This window comes from Calonectris borealis, chromosome 2, assembly GCF_964195595.1.
Source record: "Calonectris borealis chromosome 2, bCalBor7.hap1.2, whole genome shotgun sequence".
Classification (NCBI taxonomy): Eukaryota; Metazoa; Chordata; class Aves; order Procellariiformes; family Procellariidae; genus Calonectris; species Calonectris borealis.
Window position 1 is genome coordinate 98,508,509 of NC_134313.1, and position 23,496 is coordinate 98,532,004.

Sequence of the window (23,496 nt, forward strand, 5' to 3'; positions counted from 1 at the left end):
GGGATGTTCACGTGTGAATATGAGTTCCTTCCCTATTCTGCTTTATCCACTTTTAGAAGGTGGATAAATCTGAGTGTTTCCTGAACTGTAAAGTTCTAGTTCAAACAGACCAACAAACAAAAAAGCTGATGTGTTCCAAGTTGGCATTAATCTCTATTCGCCTGAGTTAGTCCATGCCTTGTGGGAGCTGTAGTTCAAGGCTGGTAACCCCTACGGTGCAGCCTCTTCCCTGCTCGAACAGCTGTGGTGCATCAGCCCCATACTCTGTTTTGTGCTGATTTCCCTTGATCAAAAGTTCTCCTGAAAGCTACTGGTTCCTACAGAAAGCTTTCAGAATTTGTCAAAACTGTTTTCCAACAAGGAAATGTTTCCCTTAAATTTTTTGGCCAATGCTATTTTCAGGATGGCAGGGACAGCACAACAGATCAGTTAGGGGAAACACTGAACCAGAAAAAGAGTCTTTGAATTACAGTGGTGACTTTTTACATGTAGCTCTCGCGGGTTTAAAGCTCATGTGTGAACTAATGATTAATCACAGATGCAAAAGAGACTTTGTGCTTTGACAGCACCTTTCCGAAAGGATGTTCTTCAAAGCAGTCTGTACAGAATGAGTTCCCTCATAATTACCCCACATATTTTGCAGAGGGGATTGCTGAGGTGCAAAAACGCCTCTCAAGACTATGCAGAAGCCTGTGGCAAGGATAAAACCCAGGTTTCCTGAATGTCAGATTTGTGTGAAGGTTCCTTCTCTTTGCTGGTTATAGCAAAAGAGAGTAAGTTTGAAGGCAGAGCACAGAAAGAAGGAATAAATCCTAAGATACAGCTTTCGTATCTTTATGCTCCTCAGACATTCTTCACACTTAGGGGTGTAACCGTTTTGTGACTAAACTTGCAGCACAGCTATAACAGCTTGGGGCTAACCAAGGCTAATTTTAAACCATCCCTCGTTATCTCTGTCATTTGTAGGGTGAGTTTTAGAAGGTGGTATTTTTATTTGATAGAAGGAGCCGATACAGCTCTGTTGTCAACAACTAGCTTGGCCAGAATCAATTCATCATTATAATTACCTGCCTCAGGACTCCTTTTTGACTCGCTTTGCCTTTCTGGCTAAGGAGATGCGTTACCTCAGCACAGCTTTATAACATGCCTGCTGTTGATTTACTGTTGCTTGAGGCTAGACAATTCCTGCCTGACAGCAGTTCCTAAGCTTTGCCTGTAAAACTTGTATGGCGGCCAAACCACACATTTACACAAAGAAAACAGGCAAACGTGAACAGAAATGGATAGGATAGAAACTGCTGCTGGTCTGCTTAGAATGGTGTCTAGAGGACATGGTCTTCTCTAGCTACTGCTTATGGGAAGGGAGAAGGCTTACATATAGGACGACCGCATAGCAAAACCCTTCAACGTTCCTAAAACTGCCAAAATGCACAGCTTGCTAACCAGCTGTTTCTGCTGATGGAAGAAGACAGAGTGGCTCCCTTAAACCACTGGGGCAGGTGTCACAAGCCTGAGAAAAGAGATTCATCATTTTGGAAGTCAAAGCAAAGATTCCCAAAATCAAATCTTCAGGATTTCCAGCTTTCCTTAATATTGTTTTCACTGATTCCTAGAGGAGGAGGAGGATTTGGAGGACAGACTGTTTCCTCAGACAAAGGAGGCAAGTGCTAAAATGCTTCCCCTTAATTAGGCTTCTCTTTCACAAAAGCATTAGTAGATAGTTGCAGCTGTAGCAGTAAAAATCAGTTTTTGCAAGGTTAGGATGATAAAGAATGGAGTACGTTTTACCTCACACTCTTCTGTTACTAATAACCCTACAGTTCTTTCTTGTCTATCACAGTTTCAATCCCAGTGGGATCTTTTTAGTGTGGAACTGAGCAATTCCAAGAGACCAAAGACATGCCTGCCTCTGACCAAAGCAGGACACTGCCATGAGGTTTGCCATCCAGCAAGCCTGCCACTAATACACAGTGAATAGTGAGTCTCAGGGCCCTTAGGCTAAATAAATTTAAAGTCGGGATTAAAGCAATCCTATCCTAAGTGACAAGGATTGGTTTGTCCTAAGCAGGTTGGTAGCTACTTTGCTGAGGGTAAAATGCTTTATAAATGTGCATGTTCAGTTTATTCTACAGTTGGCAGCGTAGCCATTTGTTTTATGCAGCATAGCTGACCTTTTGTAGGTTGCAAGGAATTAAATGAAACAAGTTATAAGTCAGCCAAATAAATGGTCTTAATTTTCTAAAGAAGGTGACTTGAATTCAGAAAAATGCATATTCAAACTTGCTGAAAAATTTCTAGGCAGAAACGTAGAGAAAACAGGTGCTTTAGTGCCTGCGATTTTTGCATCTCATCAAGAAGTCTGCACTTAATTGAAATCTTTAATTTTCTCAGTGTATCTAGGGTTTTAACACAGTCCCTGTAGCAAGCAGGTTTATGCAGAATTAGTTTCAGTGGAGCTGGAAAGGGTGGGGGGAGGGGGAAGAGACTTTTCGTGCAGTTGGAGAATTTCTTCCTTTCAGGCTTACACTGTGCAGAGTACACACACACTTACCTTATGCTAAGTAAACTATGCTAATGGTCATTTAGGTAGGTCAGGTCTTAAAATTAAAGTACATAGCACTTATTCCGAGCTAATATCTTAGGCTTCCCAGCAGATTTCAGTGCAGCTTTGCAGTATGGTGCTTCTCCTGTGGCCCAAGCCGGCCAGCTGAGGCACCTCTGCGTAGCGCTGTAATGTTTCATGCAGACATACACTAAAATGTCACCTCTTCTGTGCTGTCATGTCAGTAGGCTATTTACCAGATGTTCGCTAACTACCTTGGAGGGTATCTAAATGCTACTGTGGATAGGTAAACTGTACTGACCCTGAAAAAGATTTCACTGTAGTCTATAGGGAAAGGAGAAAAGGAGAGAAAAGATGTGAGATTTCTCAAGAAAACCCACATAACTGCTCCAACAAAGATCCTATCTTTAACTGTGGAGCAAGTGCAATTTTCTCATTTTATCTTCCTGCACACCCTACATAATTGTGGAAAAGCTGAGCAAACAAACCTCTTTTTAACTTGACTTGGAATGATTTCACAGATCTTTTTCTCTTGCTCAGAGGAAAAAAATCCATTTATTCTTATCAAGGAAAATGAAATTATAACAAGGAAATAAAAGCATTAGAAAACGTCTTCCAAAGGCCTGATATGAAAAAGGCTGAGTTGGGGGTGAGGCAGGGGAAAAACCCAAAACAGACTGTCTTGCCAATCTAAATTAGGAGATGAAAGTTTAAACCAGTCAGGAACTTCCTGACAGAGACATCATCTGCTCACATAACTTGGATATAAATACTATGCTTTAAGCTCTAAAGGCAAGGAGGATTCTAATAGCTGAAGCTTTTGAGCTGGGAATGGAGGGACTGAAGGAACTTCTTGGTTTGGCAATAGGGGGTCTGGAAGGCCAGGAGAATATCCTTCCTCCCTCAAATACCTTCCCTAACCCTTTTCAGCCACCAAGGCACTGTGTGCCACCAGGGTACCTGGCAGATACCCTATGAAGATAAAATGAGGGAGTGACAGGACATGAGGAGAGCCTGAGAGGGCCAGCGGAAATAAGGGGAGACCCACATAACGTAATGCCTCTCACTGGAGCTTTGGGAGCTCTCAGCTGCTGCAACAATGGCTGCACCATGGAGCTGCTGCAGCTCCCACTTTCAATCAAGAAATGTAGCTGTAGATAAACATCAAGCGCACTCTTACAAACTTTAGGTTTGGTATTAAAACATCCGTCATTATCATCATCTTCTTGCTCCCTTACTCTTCCAAGTACAGCCCTTGTCTCATCAATCACTGCTTTTTCCTTGTGGTTTAGACCCATTTTGACTTCTGCAGCAAGGCAGTACATCACTTTTAATTAAACAAAAATTACTTGGGCAGATGATGTAACTGTTCATTAATTGTGGGAGAGTTAATCTTACTGCAGCAGCTCTCCTTTGAGCATATAATGTAAGAGTGCCATAGGCCAGATTGCTTCAGCCTCCCTGGGGAGCCTGTGAGGACACAAGATCATACTCCCCCTCACCTTTAGCAGCTGTGGTAGCACAGCTCCAAAATGCTCTACTGTGTATCTCGCTTGCGAATTAAGCAAGCTGTTAAGAACTGGGCCTTTCTTTTCCTCCCACAGCAGTAAAGTTACTGCTGTAACTTTATATAGTTAAGATACAGGAAAGATAGATAGATATATAGTCCACATGCTATCACGAGACATTAACCACTTTCATAGGTGGTCAGCACAAGTGACCTGCTTGGAGCTATGACATGAAAGCAAATGCACGCACCTTGCTAGTCAAAGCTGGACCGTCAATACATCTCTGCATGGAGGGTGGCACCTGGTATATATCTTGCCCCGCTAGACCGTGACCAGTGGGTATTTGGTAAATTCCCTGATTTAGATGGGAAGGTGGCACTTGGTAGACAGGGTCCCGTGCTGAGGCATGTGAGCTTGGCACTTGGTAGATCTTTTGCTGGTTGAAGGATTGATGCATCAATCCTGAATTGGCCATATCCTGGCCAGAAGGACTGTCCTGTACCACTGGACCTATCAGGAGTTTCACACGGTTGCCTGGAACGATGCCTTGCCGGCCGTGTAAGGAGCAGAGCCACCATCCTTCAAGACCTTCGGTGTTCTGTTCTATCACCGTCAAAATGTCTCCTTTGCGGAAGGCCAACTCTTCTGCGCATTCTGGGACATTATCGTACAGGGCTCTTGCCATAAGATTCTGTGGAGAAAGAAGGGCAAGAAAAACAAATGAACAAACAAGCTAGAATTTTTCTATAACTTCAAGCACATTCTAGGTGGAGAGAAATAAGAACTGAATTTTAAAAAGAACTGCGCAGGAAATCAAAGTAACACAGAAAATAATGCAGCACAGGATTCCTCTGTCCCAGTTTGGAGAAATGAGAGGCTTATGCATTAGCAATACTGCTAGTGAGAACTTTTCCAGTAATACTAGGTCAGGTAGAAGCTCTTTATATGGTCTATTCACCTGGACAGAAGTCAGGAGAGTTCTGCGCTTGGCATTGAGATGCTCTTCCTGTGAGTGGGGGCTTGTACCTTCATCTGTTGACATCGATTTCCCTATTAATGTGCTCTGTGTACTGCTACAGCTAGCTAGCTGATATGTAAAATAGAACTTGAACAAGACTCTCGGGGACATAATCCAGAGCAGTTGCTTCCAAACATTTTTACATTTGCAGGGTCTCAAAAGACTTCCCAATAGAGGTGCAGATCCCATTAGTGTAAAGACAGCGGGCTGGCTTTTCTTAGCTGCTACCTGCAGGCTCCTTAAATCAGGTATCTGTAGACCACCTGGTGAGAAAAAATGGTCTAAAATACAAATTGACAAAATGTCATGGTTTTTGAACTACAGTGCTCATGTTGGTATGTAACTCTGTGCCTTCTCATTCTTTCTGTAAACTTCTTTGGGGCACAGTGCAGCACAGCACTAGCTTCAAAACCACCATCACAAAAAAAACCACCCAGCCTCAAAGGACAAAGTTCCTTAGAGTCCCACTCTCTGTAGAAAGATCTTGAAGAGAACATTATTTAAAAAATAATGTGCCCAGTGACACCAGCTGGAGTCATGCCTTTGCCATTGGGAAAGCTGTACCAATCTATGTGGGCCTGTCCTTATGTCAAAGAGCATAAGAATTTAGGTACCAAACATTACCATAGAGTGCATCTATATTAACTTGGGAGGAGTCTAAGGGCAGCCAAGGAGTGTCTTTGACCTGTGTCAACTTAGTTTAAGCATACCTACATGCATTTTGCTTGATTATGTCAAGTGGAGCAGTAACATTAATACAGGGAACTTCACACAGGTCTACCCCCAAGCATTTGCCTAGTGTTTCAGGCAGGCTTTGCAGCCTGTCCTGACCTCCATTTTGTTGTGGCTATGCTACCAGCGGTACCTCGGCTAAGAAGTTTCAAGCCAACTCTGAGTCGATGTAAGATTGTGGTCTGTGAGGTACAGATGTGTTACTAACAAGTGCCATCTCCTCTTGAATCAGCTCCCTTCCCTCTTTCTTTGCAGGCCCATATGGCACGTCCAGTTCCGAATAATCGGCCAAGCTTAGGTATTCAACGGAAAGTAGGCAGGCTGTCTGTACTGACATTCTTGGACCCCTCACAAAGGCCACGAACACTTAATTTCTTGGCTGTGGTGATGTTTCCAAATGCGTTGGCAACAACTGCTCTGTGCCTGCCTGCTTTTCGGTGAAGGCAGTCAGCAGAGATGGTTATAAAGTAATTGTAAGCACTTGAAAAAATATAGGGAGCCCTGGATCTGGAGCGTTCTAGCTGAAGTATTTGGATGCAGTACACAAACTGAAACGGTGCTAATCCACCATAAGACAGGATATGCAGCTGCCTTGAAGATTTATCGTCCCTCTGTTAAAGGGACAGTGTCAAGTACAGTTTAGTGGTTTTATCTGTCATATTTATCCTCCTTCTTGGACATATCAGAACTTTTTTTTTTAATCTCCCACTTGTTATATCTTTTCCCATTGACACACACTGATGTTTTCCCATCATCTCTGTGCTTCATCACACAGCTTCTATTTGACCTTGCTCAGTTCAACTCTTCGTAAGTGTAGCATATGGCCAGGAATGTTGCATGGAGGGCTGACTGGTGGATGGAGAAAGGGGAAGCTCAGATGTCACATAAAAGGTAGATGAATACGCTTTTCCCAAGATGTGGTGTTGAAACAGGGTGCATGAGATCAGTTTTCTCTTCTCGGAGTGGGAGATCAGCTTTCAAACGTATGAGAAACACTGGCTTTGCCTTTCATCAGCACCATTAGAGAGGTCAGTATAAATTAAGGTCTGGCTTGGAAAAGCAGGACTGCCATTTTGAACTCCCATGTAAACAGCAGCACTGGGGCCCACCAGTCTCTCTGATATACTCATACTCAGCTCATCAGTCAACAACACTAAGAAACGCAAATAGAGATAAAGCAGGGTGCAATTTTATCCATGCCTTGGCAGAACTGTAAAACTATTCTTTAGCATCGTCAAAACCAGTGGTCTCTTCTTGAACACTACAGCTCTTGCTGTGTTGACCTGGCTGCTCAGCTGAGCCCAAGGAGCCCAGAAAAGAAAAGCTCCTGTCTAGTCTGAATATTCAAGTTAATCTCTTATCTTTCTACATTTCTTTCTAATGCATCTTTCACAGGCAAAATCTACTAACATGACTAGCTCAGCCTGCGCAACTGACTATTTAAAGGAGACTTTTGCAGAGGATGTTCTTTAAAGAAAGAGGAAATTACAGGGGGGGGAGGGGAGGCACAAAACAAACAGGCTAAATCAATGACAAATGCTTATTCTTCTATACTTTGGTGATTAAAGGTATTTGAAAAGCCTGATTAGCTTCTACAGCAAAGCAATTCTCAGAACAAAGCTCAAACGGTGGTAGAATTAGAGCAGATAAAAGTTCCCATGTGAATTTTTTTTTTCCAGTTGCTCATTATCTCTGTCCCAGTGACCTTCTCACCACCTGGCGTGCAGCATGTTAATACTTTCTGGATGTGCTTCAAGAACCTCTTTGCTGCAAACAGCTTCAGATTCTTGTTGTCAGTGTGAACTCAGGCACCAGCATGTGAATTATACTAATTGGTTGTCACTTGTTTCACAGCAATTTCCCCAAGGCCTTTTAAATAGCCCAGAGCCATGCCACCAGCATCAGTCATTGATGGAGCAGTGAAGCAGACAAAATATTCCTGCAAATAAGCACTGGGACCAGAAACACTAAGACTGTTGCTTGTTGCCAGCAACATAGACACTGTTCCTGCTAAGCAAATCTTCTGTGTCTTGAGTGTTTCCCTGACTTCATTCTTCCTTCGCAGGATTGCTTAATATAAGCTTCAGGAACAGTGTCACTGTTGCTTTCATTAGTCAGCTGAGTTAGTCTTGAGAAAAACGAAATTGTCACCACAGAAGGTCATCAGGAAAGCTTTTGAAAACCACAGAAGTACCTTTAACCTGCTGTGGTGATCAAAATGGCAGTCTCTACTTTTCCACACAAAGAAGTCCTGATCGAAGACACCCCTCAACACTTGTGGGCTTTATCTGGATTGATTTGACAAATTCTAATAACTTTTGGATACTGTGGGCATCATAGCTCGCATCTCGTAACACTCCCTCTCATTGGTCTCATCAGCTGGGGAGGGTTATCTGGACTTGCTCTTAGAGGCATGGATCTGTCACTCATCTGCCTGTGAAATAGGCACCAAAGAAGCACTAATATCTGTATCAAAAACAGTGTGGCCAGCAGGACTAGGGAGGTGATCGTGCCCCTGTGCTCGGCACTGGTGAGGCCGCACCTCGGATACTGTGTTCAGTTCTGGGCCCCTCGCTACAAGAAGGACATGGAGGTGCTGGAGCGTGTCCAGAGGAGGGCAACGAAGCTGGTGAAGGGCCTGGAGCACAAGTCTTGTGAGGAGCGGCTGAGGGAACTGGGGCTGTTTAGCCTGGAGAGGAGGAGGCTGGGGGGAGACCTCATTGCGCTCTACAACTACCTGAAAGGAGGCTGTAGCGAGGTGGGTGTTGGTCTCTTCTGCCAAGTAACAAGTGATAGGACGAGAGGAAATGGCCTCAAGTTGCACCAAGGGAGGTTTAGGCTGGACATTAGGAGAAATTTCTTTACTGTAAGAGTGGTCAGGCCTTGGAACAGGCTGCCCAGGGAAGTGGTTGAGTTAGCATTCCTGGAGGTATTTAAAAGACGTGTAGATGAGGCGCTTAGGGACATGGTTTAGTGGGCATGGTGGTGTTGGGTTGACGATTGGACTCAATGATCTTAGAGGTCTTTTCCAACCTTAATGATGCTATGATTCTATGATTCTGATACGAAAAGGCAAAGGCACAGCAGTGACCCTTTTGTATGTCTAAGTGCTAAAAAATCCTCATCCATTTCCTAAACAAATTGGTAATAGAGGAAGGCCTGATGAGAAACTTGTCTTGGAGCTTATCTTGGAGCACCGAAGTCCCTTTATATTTCTAATACAAAGAGGAAAAAAAGGAGGACAACAGATTCAGAACTATAAATTCAAGTTCTGTAATGGCAGCGGTGAAATGACCTGACCCTAGATAGGGAAAAAAATTTGGTTTGCCATAGAAATCAGCTGTGCTTCATAAAAAGAACATACTGGCAACTACTACCTTCTTTTAATAAGATTAAGGATGGAAGTCTCTGTTCCTGTCCTTTGGTCCAATGAAATTAGCTGCATGATAGGTGCAGCGGTGCTCTCCTCAAAATCTGAAAGTACCTGTGGTCTATATACAGCTCCATTCTCCTGAGCCCTCTGTGTTACAGCAGCCATACTTCAATTAACGAGTGCTTCTCTACAACTAATCGTTGACTGGAAAGATTCAGTTCAGCTTTTGTATCCTCAAGCCTTGCTAGTAATACTGGGATGTTTGGAAGTCGAAGCCAGGGTCAGGCCCCTACTGTGTTAATACTCTCTACAAAACAAAAAATCAAAACATTTGTTCTCAAGAAGCTTAAATTCCTCTTAACCTTGGACTCTTGAGTGCAGTAGAAAGCATCTTCTGTAAAATCACTGGAAAAAAAGGAAGTTTTTCAGTCTTCTGTTAAATAAAGTGCTACCCCAGTCATCAGCAGGTCAAAGCAAAGGGTGCCTGACCCTAATGACTGCTGCCTGGGGATTTTAGCTGGAACATGCTGCAGGAAAAGGCTCAGCAGACTTTGTTGATGCCTTGTGTCAGAAACTCTGTCTAAAAGAACTAAAACTGGAATGGATACTCTCTAGATTAAACGCAGATCACGGTGCCCGTGGTCCCAATTTTCTACATAGGTTGAGACAAAAGTAAAGCTTTCAAGTCTCTCTAGGTAAAGTGAACCTGGGATTTGAAACTTCTGTCTGAATTTTCCTTTAATGCCAGCTGCAAGTCCACCAGATAAACCCCGGAAAGGCGTAATTCATATTCTCTGCACACCTTAGATTTTTCTCTCTTTTTGCATCCAGGATGCATGTCCTAGTAAAACCTGACTAAGGGCAAAAGATGCTACCCTGAAAGCTGTCAGCTGTTCTACTTGGAGAACCTGAAGCAAAAAAAATAAGACTCTGTAAACTATTTTTCTTCTCAGATGCTGAAGAGATTACAGACCAGATTCAGATCCATAAATGAGGGTTCTATTATAGAACAGTCAAAGGTGTCTCCTGTCTCCTTAACTGACTGCAGCTGATGGTTAACATGTCTGCAGCTGAATAAAGATGCATGAAAATACTTTGAAAAATATGATCTGTTTTGGTTGGCCTTCCCTGCAGCAAAGGGAACTGATAGAATTCTGTAATTTGTGGCTTGGAGGACGAAAAGGCTGTTTGTTGATGAGGCTGAGCGGCAGAAGAGGGAAGAGGCAAGAGTTAAAGAGAGCGGTGGAAACATCTACTCTTTCTGTTAGAGTAAACACATCCAGTGACGTGGGTAACAAGAGCGTGTGAGGTGCCCACAGCCATGGAAGCAAACACGGGAATAATAAAAGACACGCTATGAGATTAAATACAATGGACTCTTTAAGGGCTGAGTGTTGTGGTGCCAAGCTCCTAGTGCAGGGCTGCTGACTTTACTCCTCAGCCAGCTCTGCAATGAATGAACGCTCGAGGAAAAGGTTCAACCAAACATAAGCTCGAAGAATTTCAGCCGCTTCCCTCAGAGGTGCAACATGGGGATGTTCCAGAGCACGCAGGATACTGATCCCTGCTCTGTGCTTGGCTGGTTGGGCGTGTTGTTTTGTTCTGCTTTGTCTTGTTTTTAAATACTGCTTCCTATGTGTAGAGTTTATGTGAAAATAGAACCAGGGAAATCACCTCTGCCCTTAAACTGAAAAAGGGTGGGACCCCTTTTTTCTATTCTTGGACAAACTGTTTCTTAAAACGCAAAATGGCTCTCTTCTATGTTTAGCTAGCTTAGGAGAAGGAAGGAAGAGAGGAACAAAGGAGGGAAAGGTGGGAGGAGACACCTCAAAGGAGTGTCTATGCACAAACCAGTAGCTTCACTTTGGTTGGATTTCTTTAATTATCCATCACATAATACTTTTAATAGAGATTCCCCTCTCTCCTTTTGGCTTTCATTACCCCTTGTTTCTGCTTTAGGTTTCCTTAAAATGAATCACTGCCATTCCAAAGTAAGCTTAAGTATTTACGTACCCTTGAGGTTGCAATAGGCCTGATAGTAATGATTTGCCTGTGAGGCTGAAGAACCAATCTGAAAATCCAGTAGAGAGTTGAGTTTTATTTTGAGAGACATAGTTTGACTACAAGCAGTACTGGTAGAAGAGGGAAGTTCAGGCTCTGTTGTGCCTTCTGACAGAAGGTCTTCAGTGCAAGAGTCATTGGACAGTTTAACATTGGTGCTTTTTAGCTCCCATCACCTTTTCTGTTTCTTACTATCACTGCTCCTGAAATAAAGAACTTACTGTGCTGTGTTTGCAAGGAAAGAAACTATTGAGGCACAGTAGGTAATGGGTCTATCTATAATAAGCAACTTTTCATGAAGGCTACTTAATACAAGTTGACAGAGGTCACTGAATAAGACATTCAGCTTTGAAAAATGACTGTTGCTAGTCTCCTCAAACCTGGAAGGCGGCAGTGCGAACAGCAAAGGCAGTATCTAGCACACACAAAGTTGCACTGGCATGTTCTTAGACACGTCCCTGTGGGCACTGACATGGGGAATGGACTGCGAGATGGTGCCCTGCTGCTTGGCCGTAATGCACACGTGTGGGGGCTCCATCTCGCAGTCCATTCCCCATGTCAGTGCCCAAGGGGACGTGTGTGCAGATCTGTAACAGCTAAACGCCAGCAACAAACTGTGTGCAGGTACTTACTTTTTATCTTTTTAGCTACGTGGAGGAGGCAGGAAGTGCTACCACAACGTGTATGAAAGAGCTTGCGGTACTACCGGGGTCTTGCAGTTACCACGACTTCAGCAAGGAGACTCTGAAAGGCCTTTAGCATCTAGTTCAGACTATGGGTCTGCCCGCTGGCTCTGGGAACTGCGAGCTTCCTTGGCTCACAGCTAACGACAAAAGAGGTTGCAAATGCTCAGCATAGTAATGTTTCAGTTGACTCTTACAGGCAAAGCCTACAATTCCACTTTTTAGGCATTCTCTTGCTTTCTTTCACCAAAAAAACAAGTTTTGTTTTAGTGCAGATACTTTTCTGGTCATGTGTTGCTAGCCCAAAAATTACACATCCTGCTGGATGGAAATTAAGGCAGTTTTCCATGCACAGATTTGGAGGGCTGATTTTACAGCTAATGAGAGAGTGAGCTATGAGGTTAACAGCCTGAGCAGAGCCTTAAGGAGGATGTATCTTCATCCACCCTAAGTATCCTTGTGGTTTAGTCCCATGCATCTCTGGAACAGAGGCTGTCAGTCATGCTAAAGGACAGCAAGCTGCCTGGAGGTTGTGATGTGGAAAACCTTGGGTTTGCAGTCTTACTTCAGTGCTCCACCAAGCTGTCCCAGCCTCTCTGTCTGGTCTGAGAGTTTGTTCTGGATGGGGTTTTTCTGTAGTGTGACCAGTTACGCAGAAAGTACGATGAAAGATGGGAACCTCCCCTCCTCACTGGTTCATACTTGTGTAAGCCAAAGTAGGCATTGTGGCTGTCACACTCTGGATACATTCACCGTCAGGTTTTGCAGGCACAATACTCTACCCAGCAGGGGTGGCAGGCAGGCAGTGAGCAGACCGACTAAGGCCCAGGCACTTCACATTCCTGCTCAAGATGCTGATGTGGTCCATCAGTTCACCCAAGACTGGGATTCAAATGTAACATAAAGATGTGAGAGATCAAGTGCTGTCTAGCCTGAGAACATTTTTTGTATCAGCATAGCTGTTCCATTTTAAGCAAATAGGAGATATCTGTGTATCCAATTTTTTATAGGCAGTTGGCAAAGTACTTTGCGAAACTGAGGCACAGCGGTGAACCTGCAAGTTGGGAAGGAATCCAAATACGTGAATCCAAAAGAAGGAATTAGGAGGGTAGAAAATGGGGGGGAAGTAAAAAAGGAAAAATGTGAAAATGAAGGCTAGAGCAAGAGGTCCTTTGTGATCTGTGTGAATAAAATACTTCATTGTTCTGCACTGAGTGCATCAGCTTATTGCTGTGCCTGAGATTTCTGGACAAGTAAGTTGAAAAGAAAGTTTTCTGGCTCTGTATCTATTAAGAGCAACAAAATGATAACCCTCCATTGGCTGGAAGGACAATAAGACAGGCTTTGTTTGGTTGTTCGGATGATATTCTCTTTTCTCTTGATTGAGTTTTGTTTTTTTGGCTTGGCCGGTTTTATTTTATTTTAGTTAGAGGGGATGTGAGGTGTGGGGCTGCTGCTCTGCTTTCCTGGGCACTACAAAGGTAATCATAGAAATACAATTTTAGGCCAGATGTTAAATAAGGAGTTGATCTACCCCTTCTGTTTCTGATGCAGTGAAAGATGGATGTACTGTGTCACAAACACCATTTGAATTGCACAAAACCTCTGAGGTGCTCAATGAATATGTAGGGGGAGTTTAACAGAAGTGGCAACTCCCTTTTACTACATAGCAACCTTCTGTTTGGAGTCTGTGCAGTGAGACACAACAGGTCATAGCTATGCTAAAAAAAGGCATATCTGAGGTAATACTCCTTTGCTCAGTCCTGGGGAACACCCCCGAGATTAATGCATGCTGCTCCTGTGTTGTCAGACCACCCACCCTGTTTTGGAGCTATCATAAAAGGCAGATACGGTTAGCGACAGTAACATTTACAATGAAGCAGAGCAGGGACCCACTGATGACATATCCTGATCTTAGAGTTTCTAGGGTTTTACAGGAGTGCTGAAATACCATTTTCTTTGCTGTTTCTGGGAATGCAAACCACATCCCCTGATTTACCTTCAAGACCTATTAATATTTTGGGAAATTCCACCACACCTAACTCGCAAAGTTTTCTGTATATGTTTTACCCTCGTAACCAGTTTCCTTTCCCCCCACCCAAGGAAGGGTGTGATCTAGTTCCATGACTTTAAAAGGCCTTTTCAAATCTGTCCGAGGGCTGTGTGCCTTCTGTGACATCAACGGGGGGGGGCGGGGGGAAAAAATAAAGCATGCAAACAATAGCCTTAGAGTAAATATGATCTCACTGTGATTAAACTGCAGTACATCAAAATCAAAAAGCAGATGGAAAACCTAACCTCTTTCCCTCAGGCAAGCAATTAAAAACTTAATGAAAGGAGATCGGATGTTGAATGCTTAAGAATTGAAGGAGCAGAGCAGAAGCGGGGGGGGGGGAAGGATGGAAAGAAAGAAAGGAAGAATCTTGAAACGTGTGTTTTGAGTTCTCAGTTTTCCATTTTCTGGCATTTGTGAGCAGTCTTCTCCCAGACAAAGTTTCCTTAAAAAAAAAAAAAAAAGCCCTCCTCCCAAATTTAACCCTTCTCTGTGCAGCTCTGGGGAAACAATCACAACTTGATTGTCAAGAAACTATAGTGGTGTAGACATTGGACCTCAGTATTGTCACCAACTTATCTGTCAGATGTCTTCATCTTTGGGAAGCATGATTTTCTTTTTTTTTTTTTTATTTTTTTTAAATCTAGAACTTAGCTGAACTGGGACATGCTCTTCTTCCCCCAGGTCTCTCAAAAAATTCTCCATAGAAGGGAAAGCCACCCTTCTCTGTCACTTTAGTGTCACCATCTGGGATATTACACAGCAGCCGCAACTTGGGACGCCCTGAGAGTCCAGCTTACTGAAGAAAAACAAGCTTGGGAACTCATGTTTCCAGGCTCCTGCCAGCCCTCAGCGGGCTGGTTAGGGGACAGGCAGCAAGCTGCCTGTGAATCAGACACACTTCCAGGTGAGCAGGGCCTGGCTGGCAGATGAGGCTTGCCAGGTTCAGTCAGGGTCTTCTCCATACCACAGGGTACCGGCCAAAAGTCAAAAAGCCTCCCAGAACAGCTCGATTTTGGCAAGCTGACATTTTCTAGGGAAGTGTACCCCTGGAGAAGGGAGAGGGAGAGTGTGTTGGTGCATTTTAACCAGTTATAGTTACTACGCTTAGTCTCGGATTGAAATACAACTTTAACTGCGTTCTTGATCGCGTGAGAGATTGGTTTGTGCAGTTTCAGGGCTGCGAACAAGATAAAGCAGTATAAGCAGGGAGAGAGAAAAAAAGAGAAGAAATCTGCTTGTAAACTAGGCCGTTTTATAACAGTAAAAATTGGTTTATTACCCTAAGCATTTTAACTGGATGTAAAGTCCATAGGACAAGGGCATTCATGACCCTACTTTACTGCAAGCTGTATGTTAAACAGAGAGTGCACACTTCTGGTTGTTTTGTACTTAATCCTTTGGATTAAAAAATTCCTTTGAAAGAGAATCGTTGAATTTTCATGGTCTGTATTTTCCTCTCCCTGCCCTCAAATAAGCAGGACATTCACTGAGGGAACTGAGATTTAGTCCTAGGATCCTTCAGCATTTTCTAAGATCTGTTGTCACCAAATAATTCACAGTATTGCTCCTGCTAAAAATTTCCACCTTGCTGTGAATGAGGCCTGCTTAAGAAAGGGCTTCTCATGCGCTGACTGCATTCCTGTAGAGTAAATCCATTCTTATTACTCTTCCTTTTCCGGGCAGGCTAATCCACTCTGACTGTGAATGAGGTGTTTTTAAAACAAACACAAAAATAGAAAGGCGAGAATGGGCCTTATACCTATAGAGAAAAAAAATATACAATTTTTGTCATGCTATGCACCTGTGTTTCTAGGATTGCAATATTTAACTATAGCTTTAGCAGTCCTGTTTCTTGTCAAATGCAAGCTACATCCAAATCTGCTGTGGAAAAATGATCTCCTTAAAACTAAGACCGTTTCCACTACTGTAATGTCTAGACCAAAAGGCAAAAGAAAAAGGTCCCTTGCCAAAAGCAGCCTGTGATAGACAGGCAGCAATATTCAAGGGCTGTACTCTTAGCTGCTATGAAGTGACCCAGCTTCACTGATACTGAGAGTTGCAGCCATTTACAGGCAGCAAGGAGTACTTCTAATTGCAGCTTTACTCAGCAGTAGCCTGACTTAACAATACTGAATACATGCCATAAATATTCTTTTGCAGTACCATCCCAGAGGACTGTCTGATCAGTCCTACTGAAGACCTAGCATAAAGCATCTTTCCGCAGTCAGAGTACTGCTGAAACAGATAAATGTGCACTGCTTTCATGAGTGCTCAGAGAGCACGTATTACATAAATAAGCATCTTGAAAAGTGACTTGCATATTTACGATTCCAAACATCACTGAATGTGGGCTCCTACAGAGGTGTGTGGACTTTAGCGTCTCAAGAAGTTCAGCTACTTGTCTCCATCAAGTGCAGCCAGAAATGGGAACAGTAGAAGATAAGGGTTCTCCACCACTGCTGCAGCTAAGGCAGACACCTGTGCATGCTCCTCTCAAGTGCTTATGTTGCTTTAAAAATTAAATTAAACTCCAGATCTTAAAGACAGGGGGGTTCTTAGCTGCTGTTGGTATGAATGGGCTTTAAGTACTTAAATGTCTGCGATAAGCTAGTTCAAAGAAAATAAGCAAAAGTGACTTTACCTAGGCTCCTAAGTGACCTAAGCCCATCTATTGTATGCAAGTCATTGCCATGCCCCTAACATTTTTGATAACAGCAATATGGCACGGAGGAAGCCCTATGCTCCAGTCATGGTTTTCTACTTTTAGTAGGCACAGGGGCACAAGGCTGTTTGCTATTTCCAGATACTGCAAGAACATCCTCTTCTCCTGCACTTCTGTGCAAAAGCAGGACCTCATGCTCGGCCAAGGACTACCATGACCGCAAGCTCTTTGCGAGAAGACAAATAGGTTTCTTGTCTCCTACCGTTTCTAAAGTTGGCCAAAGTAGCCAGAAGGCACACCCATTCCAGTAGTGGTGCACGGAGGTGTGTGTTACCCAAGAGAAATATATCATTCGAACTTTTACTCGGTTCACTAGACACACCTGGCCTTGCTGCAATGACTCTGGTATTTGTACTGGAGCCCAGGCAGTTCAATAATATAAACTTCTCCTGAGCCACCACACATAGGAGTTCAATGTTCAGCTGATAAGATATCAGTGCAAGTATAATCTTTTCTAACCCTGCTTGTTGCTGTGCTTCAGATCATAAGATTTCAAAGGTGAGTTTGTACATGGTCTTACGAATTGTGGTCCAACACTTAATGAGTTCACAATAACGCTTCATGAGACTTTTCCAAAGGCTAGCCTCTATTCTGCAAAATGGTGATTGTCGGCTCAGAAGGGTGCAGAACTCTTCTGAAATGTACTTTAATTCTTCCTTTGCAGAAGATGTTTCCATAAAGTCTTACTATTAGGCAGTTCTCCTGCTCTCTGATGCAGTAGGACCCCCTCTGATCGGGTCTTTTGATAGTATGGTACTGTTTGGAATGACTAATATTGTGTCAAGGTACCTCAAGGCAAACTAATAGTTTAATGTGACTGCAACCTTTAGCAAGATCTTAAAAGCACAAGCAAAACCCCCAGATTAGTATCCCACGCCTCTTGTACTATCTAGGGTCAAACTGAATTGGAACTATCAAAAACATAAGGAAGACTGTTCATGTGGCAGTTCTGCTTCCCCATCATATACTAGGAACTACTGGACAGAGACAGACAAGACTACCAGTTTCGTGATGAAATAGACTTACAGCTGCATTACTCATGAGCAGCTGTTAGCATAAAAACATAGAATTTTAGAAATCATGCAAAAAACCTGCATGCTGTTAGTTGTAATGCTTTGTGATGGCTCTTCTTCTTCCTCTGAAACAAGTCCTGTGACATCCCTAAGCCTCAACACCTCCATCTGTAAAACAGAATTAACAGCACCTCGCTATCCTATCAAGTCTTTGAGAGGGCAAACAAATTCTGTCATGGGAGTTTCTCAAACACCCTGAGGTATTGAGGCAGTTACCTCTACTAAGTATACAAATACATACTTGACCCAAAATTGGAGGCTTATAAGCAGTACATAAGTCTACAGGGAGGTGGAAGGGGAGGGGGGGTGCACACAGAGGCCACAGTAGAGAAGAGCGGGAATCTGAAAATGACAGTGGCCCTCCAAGCTTTGGGAAGGAGCCAGTCCTACTGCTGCATCTCACTAGTGCTGCTGCTGATTTAGGCCTGACCCTGCTAGACTTCTGCCACCTCCCACCGTACACACACAGAGGAGAGAAAAAAATCACTAGACTTCCATTGCAAATTCACAACAGTAACAGACATGGCACAAACTTGGACAATTTTTCCCTTTGTTGGTTTGTTCCTCTAGTATTACCTTTTACAAGGTTTTACAATTCCTATTTACTTCTCAGTTTGATTGTCATCCTGTGATTGCTGAGATACCAAAAAAAAAAAAAAACAAAAAACCCCAAAAAACTGGAAAACAAAGAAGAGTGTGAGGAATAAACAAAACGGAGAGGATTTGGTTAGTAAAGTACAGGCAGTTCTTTTCCCTTGACATGGCCCGACAAAGTCTTTCATTGCCAGGGTTACAAGCAGCTTTTCACAAGCATTTCTGGTTGGGAATATAGTATTTCTTCCTAGTGACACTATTTTGTTTGTCTTGGCATGCAGGCATTGTAATCAAGTCTATATATTACAGGACTGTGCCTTAGCACAAATGGCAGGCATTTCAAACCCTATTTACTTAGGTTTCTTCCTTGCCCAACAAATTGTCTAAAAATAGATAATCAAGACCTCATACTTTACATCTACGTCATTCCTTTTGGCTTAAATGAGGTAAGGAATGTAGTTTTCTTTTCCTCTCTTCTTTCACTAACTGTTTGGATCTTTTAGTAAACAGATAAGTCCCCCTTTCTCCTTCCCCCTCTTTTTTGTCTTGCTTGTGAACAGCCAACAAGCTACAAATGCCTTGTTATGATAATGTCTTCTCCCTCTTGCTTCTGTCACACTTCTATTGCCTGAGATAAAGGCATTGGAATTACTGGCCAGATATATCCTCTCCCATCCACGTTCTTCTCTGACCATGGTAACCCACTGGTATTTCTGTTCCTACATAGTATATTTTAGCTATAACGGCTTCATCCTTGGAATCACAGTCTGGGTTTGGTTCCAGAAGGGGTTGATCCTACCTTCCAAATTACAGAATACTAGAATGGCATCCTGTGAGAACTTGATGGGATGCAGTTTTGTGGTGCATGGAGATTTAGCGCAAAAGGATGCTATTGTCATCACATGAAGAACAGGGGTATTGCTGTAATACAACTGCACCCTACGGGAATTAGTTTCTGAAAGTAACTTTTGGACAAGTAGGGCTAAGAAATGCTCACAACCAACATACAAGTATTTGTTATGCTTAACATTTCCTATGGCTCAGAATAACTTTTGTGTTCTCCAATAGTTAATTAGTACATGAATGGTAGAACAGGACCTAACTTGGGGTCAAATTTGTCTTTGCTTTAAGTAGTCACATCTTCACTGAATTGCACACAGTGTGCAGAAGGTAGACAGAAGTGTAGAGACATACGTAAGGCAAAATTCTGAACTTGCTGAAATCCACAGGGATTTTCCCACCGGCTTTCAGAGGACTCGGACTTAGTATTATGTTGGAAGTATTATGTTTAAAGAGTGGGATGGACAATAAAAGAAACTTAGGTGAAAGAAGAGAGGGAACAAGTTTTCAAAACCTTTGAGGAAAAAAAAAAAAAAAAAAAAAAGGGGCACACTGAGTAGCGGAAAGCATTTCTAGACCAGAAATGATCTTGGGTTTAGTCACACTGAAAGTGAAGCCAGGAGTGATGGAGAGACATACTCAGGGTCTCACACATGAGTCAGTTCCTGTTCTGTCCAACTGTTAATACTCTAATTAAACTATAACGATCACCTCAATCATTTCATTAAATGAGGCCTTATCTTATGGACTAAATGAAAGTAAAGAATGACAAGCCCCTATATAATACCAGGAGCAGTTAAATAGACCCAACTCTGCACCTGGAAGCTAAGCCACCTCTGAAGTGATGGTATGTCCCCAGGCAGGCCATGAGCACTTTCTGTATACGGTAAAAACTACAGGACTTTTGTTTTCCTATAGAAAAACAAAAGAAAAAAGAAAATACAAAAAGAAAGAAAATAACAGAGACTGAATGAGCAGGTATTTTCTTTATATGCTACTCCAGGGATAAGAAGTAGATCTAAGGATGTTTGTCTTAATTAAACAATATAAGTAACTACTTCACGTTTCCCACGGAAAGCAAACACCCTAGTCTGACAAGAAGGTTTTTGAGGCCAAAACCCTCAGTCTTTTTTTTTTTTTAAATGGCTTTTTCTTTCTTTGTCTAGCTTTCACTGTCTAGAATTACGTAATCACAAACCCAAACCAAAATGCTCATTCCAACCAGACAGGGCAAAGGAAACATTACAGAGCAGGGAAGCCTTCCCCCTTTTGAGCCACGTTATCGGTCCCTGTTCTTGCAGTGCCACTGGGCTACGCATGAAGCATGATGTCCTTGCAGCTGAGGAAGGATAGAGGATGACGTGAAAAGTCAGGAAGCTGTATAACTATGCAGGACCATTATTTTGCCACTGGGATACGACTGTCACTTAGCCATGGGCAGTTGGAAAGCAGTTCATGAGCTCTGGACCAACAGTGACATTGCTCTTCTACCCAAGTGCTTGACGTTTTGTGGTAAGAGTCATAGCTTTTCTAAGCAGGTATAAGGTCTACCTGAACTGATTTGAGGGGGATTAGAAAGGGACAGGAGATAAATTTGATCTCAGGCTTCAAATCAGTCAGTTGTTTGAGATTAGAATTCAAAAAAAAAAAAAAAAAAAGCCATCAGATCCAGATCAAAATTTTCAAAGTCATGGAGTATCTTTGTCTATCTGTATCTTATACAACCTCTTTATCCTGGTTATTCTTAAACACCATGAGATGGAGAAAACTTAACTCTGAACTTTCTGAAAGTTTGGTTATCAGAGATCCTAAAAGCTTGGGCTGAGCTCAGAGATATATAGAAAAGCATGAAAATCTGTGTATATTTACCTAGGTGTCACTCACACATCTCATTCTGCCCGTGTTTATAAGCCTTATACAATGTTATAGCATCAGGGCTCTTTTACACCACACTGCCTAAATTCAGTAAGAAGATAGACTTCACTTCCAAAGCAAGTTAGTCTCCAAGTAAGTATATAACGTGTGACATTTGGAAATCACCTTTTTATTGATGCTGAAGTTATTTTTGGCAGAGGAAGGAAAGTTTTTCCTTCCCTCCCCCTTTTTTTTCCAATCACACAAGATTACGGTATGTCTGTACAGTAATCTAATGCCCTGTGGGCAATTCAGTACCTTGCCCAGACGTTTTTAAGTAGAGTAATACTAGGATGAAAGCCTCCACATTTGTGCCTTTTGGGGAAAAAAAAAAAACACAAAAAAACAACTCTGGTAAAAGGTTAAGCTAAAATCACTTGTTTTACTTAATGTGGGAAAGGGGGATAGGCTACCCGTTTTTTTAAATATATGGTTGTATTTTTTTTTTCCTTGCTTGTGAAACCACCAACCAGACCACCCTGAAAAACTGCACCGTGATAACGAGACATTCACAAAGGGTTGGAAAACGGGTGAATTACAGCTCGGGGAGAAGCAGGGATACCTGTCCCAAACCCATGCTGGCCATCCCGTACAAACCCGCCCTTCCCCAGAGCCCGGGCTCGCACCGTTAGCCAGCGCCGGCGTAAGCGGGAGAGGCGCCGAGCCACGGGCCGGGCACCCACCGCGCGGGGGGAGAAAAGCCCCGGGGGCTCTCCTCCGGCTTGCCGCCCTTCGCTGCCCCTCCCCGGGCACCTCCCCTGGGGGCTCTGTGCCTGGAGACGCAGGCGAGGGGAGGCTTGGCCGCCCCCCCGCCTCGGGCCAACAGCTCTACCCGCTTGCCCGGCGGGGTGCCGAGGGGAGCCCCGAGCCGGCCGCCTCCTGTCAGGCGGCCCCTCAGCCAGGGCCGCCCGGCTGCCGCCAGGGAAGCCGCTGACAAGCCCGTGAGACTTCGAACGCCCGCCCCAAGACGGCCCCGGCCCCAGGACGGCGCCCGCCCCGGCCGCCGCCACCGCCGCCGGCTCACCTTGTACTTCATGGCTGCGGAGCGCTGAGGGGGCCCGCGGGGCAGCTACGCCGCCTCCCGCCGCATCGCCGCCGCTTCTCCGCGCCCCGCCGCCAGGCTACCCCGCTCATTTGCATAGCGCCCCCCCATTGGCCACTCTGGGGGACAAGGTGGCCTCTCCCCGGCCACGCCCTCTCCCTCCCCCCTCCCACCCCCCGCCCCCGGTCCCTGCTGCCGGTGGCGCCGCGCGCGGGGCCCGTTAACGCTGAGGGGAGCTGCTCCCCCCTTCCATGTAGCGGGAAAGAAAGCCCCGCACAGAGCGAGGGCCGACGGCCCCGCTTCCTGTGACCCAGCGACTCCGCCCGTGCCGTTTCAAAGCCGCTCACCTCGAGTTCTCCGCGTCAAACGGACGCTCGGAACAAAAGGCCTTCTGTCTGCCGCCCCCGCCCCGGCTGCTGCCTCCGCTGCTGGGGGATTTCTGGGCCTGTCAAGGTTCAAAGCGCCCAGGCTATCAGTGAAGAGTGGCTCTCAAGTGACAAAGTGGAGAGGCACCAAAAACGCCCCTCGCAGCCTAGCCTGGTCTGGGGCCTGCAGGGCTGGAGCTTGCCCCGGCCAGCTGGACTGCGCAGAGGGCCCTGCATGCTGCCAAATCTGCCTGCTGCTGCAAAAACCCTTCCGTCCATCCCCTCCATAATCGCCTTGTGCAGCTTTTGGAGGGGTTGAACACTTCATGCTGCTCTGCTCCTGTCTTTGCAATCGATTTTTGTTCTGGTTTGTCCCCGAAAGATGATCTTTTAACTACTACCTCTCAAATCAAAACAGCAAGTGTTCACTTTGCTTGGGGAAGCCTGCTATTTAAACGCTGATTAGACACCAAAGGCCAAGATGGCTTTAATGATCTAGTGATGTCCATTTTAAAGAGTGACCATGGCAAATAAGGATTATTTGGAAGAGTGATAATTAACTCTGGTATCTCGGGGGCAGAAAAGAGCAGGGAAAATAAATGTGTGGTGATCCTTCATGCTTTTTAAGTCAGACCGCTTAATCAGGCATGATTAATGTGGTGCACATAATAGGAATCTTTGTGTATGGGACATACTCCAGCTTGTTTAGATGATATCAGGAAATAAATTCTCTCCTTTTTGCCCAAGTTGGATCTTGCCCAACATTTCTAGGTCACAGATGGACTCAAGACTATTTCTAGTGGCCTAAGGAAAAACAGCAAAGAATAATCTTGTACTACCAGATTACAAACATAACTTCATTCCGTAGTACAGCGATATCCTTAAATTCTCATGTGACTAATCCTCTAGAGAGGGATCCTATTGCTAAAATGGCTTCATGGCTTCTAAAGAA

At 44.0% G+C, this 23,496-nt stretch overlaps 1 protein-coding gene across 1 annotated transcript in view; it reads right to left on the reverse strand.

Annotated features, from left to right (window-relative positions):
* NEDD9 (neural precursor cell expressed, developmentally down-regulated 9) overlaps positions 1-22,237 on the reverse strand; it is a 40,972-nt gene extending 18,735 nt beyond the window's left edge. Inside the window, exons 1-2 of the mRNA XM_075142685.1 lie at positions 22,162-22,237; positions 4,322-4,762 (exon numbers count right to left, since the gene is read on the reverse strand). Coding sequence (XP_074998786.1) covers positions 4,322-4,762; positions 22,162-22,173 — 453 coding nt within the window. The 5' untranslated portion in view covers positions 22,174-22,237. The remainder of the gene's footprint in view (positions 1-4,321; positions 4,763-22,161) is intronic.
* Positions 22,238-23,496: the final 1,259 nt, after the last annotated feature.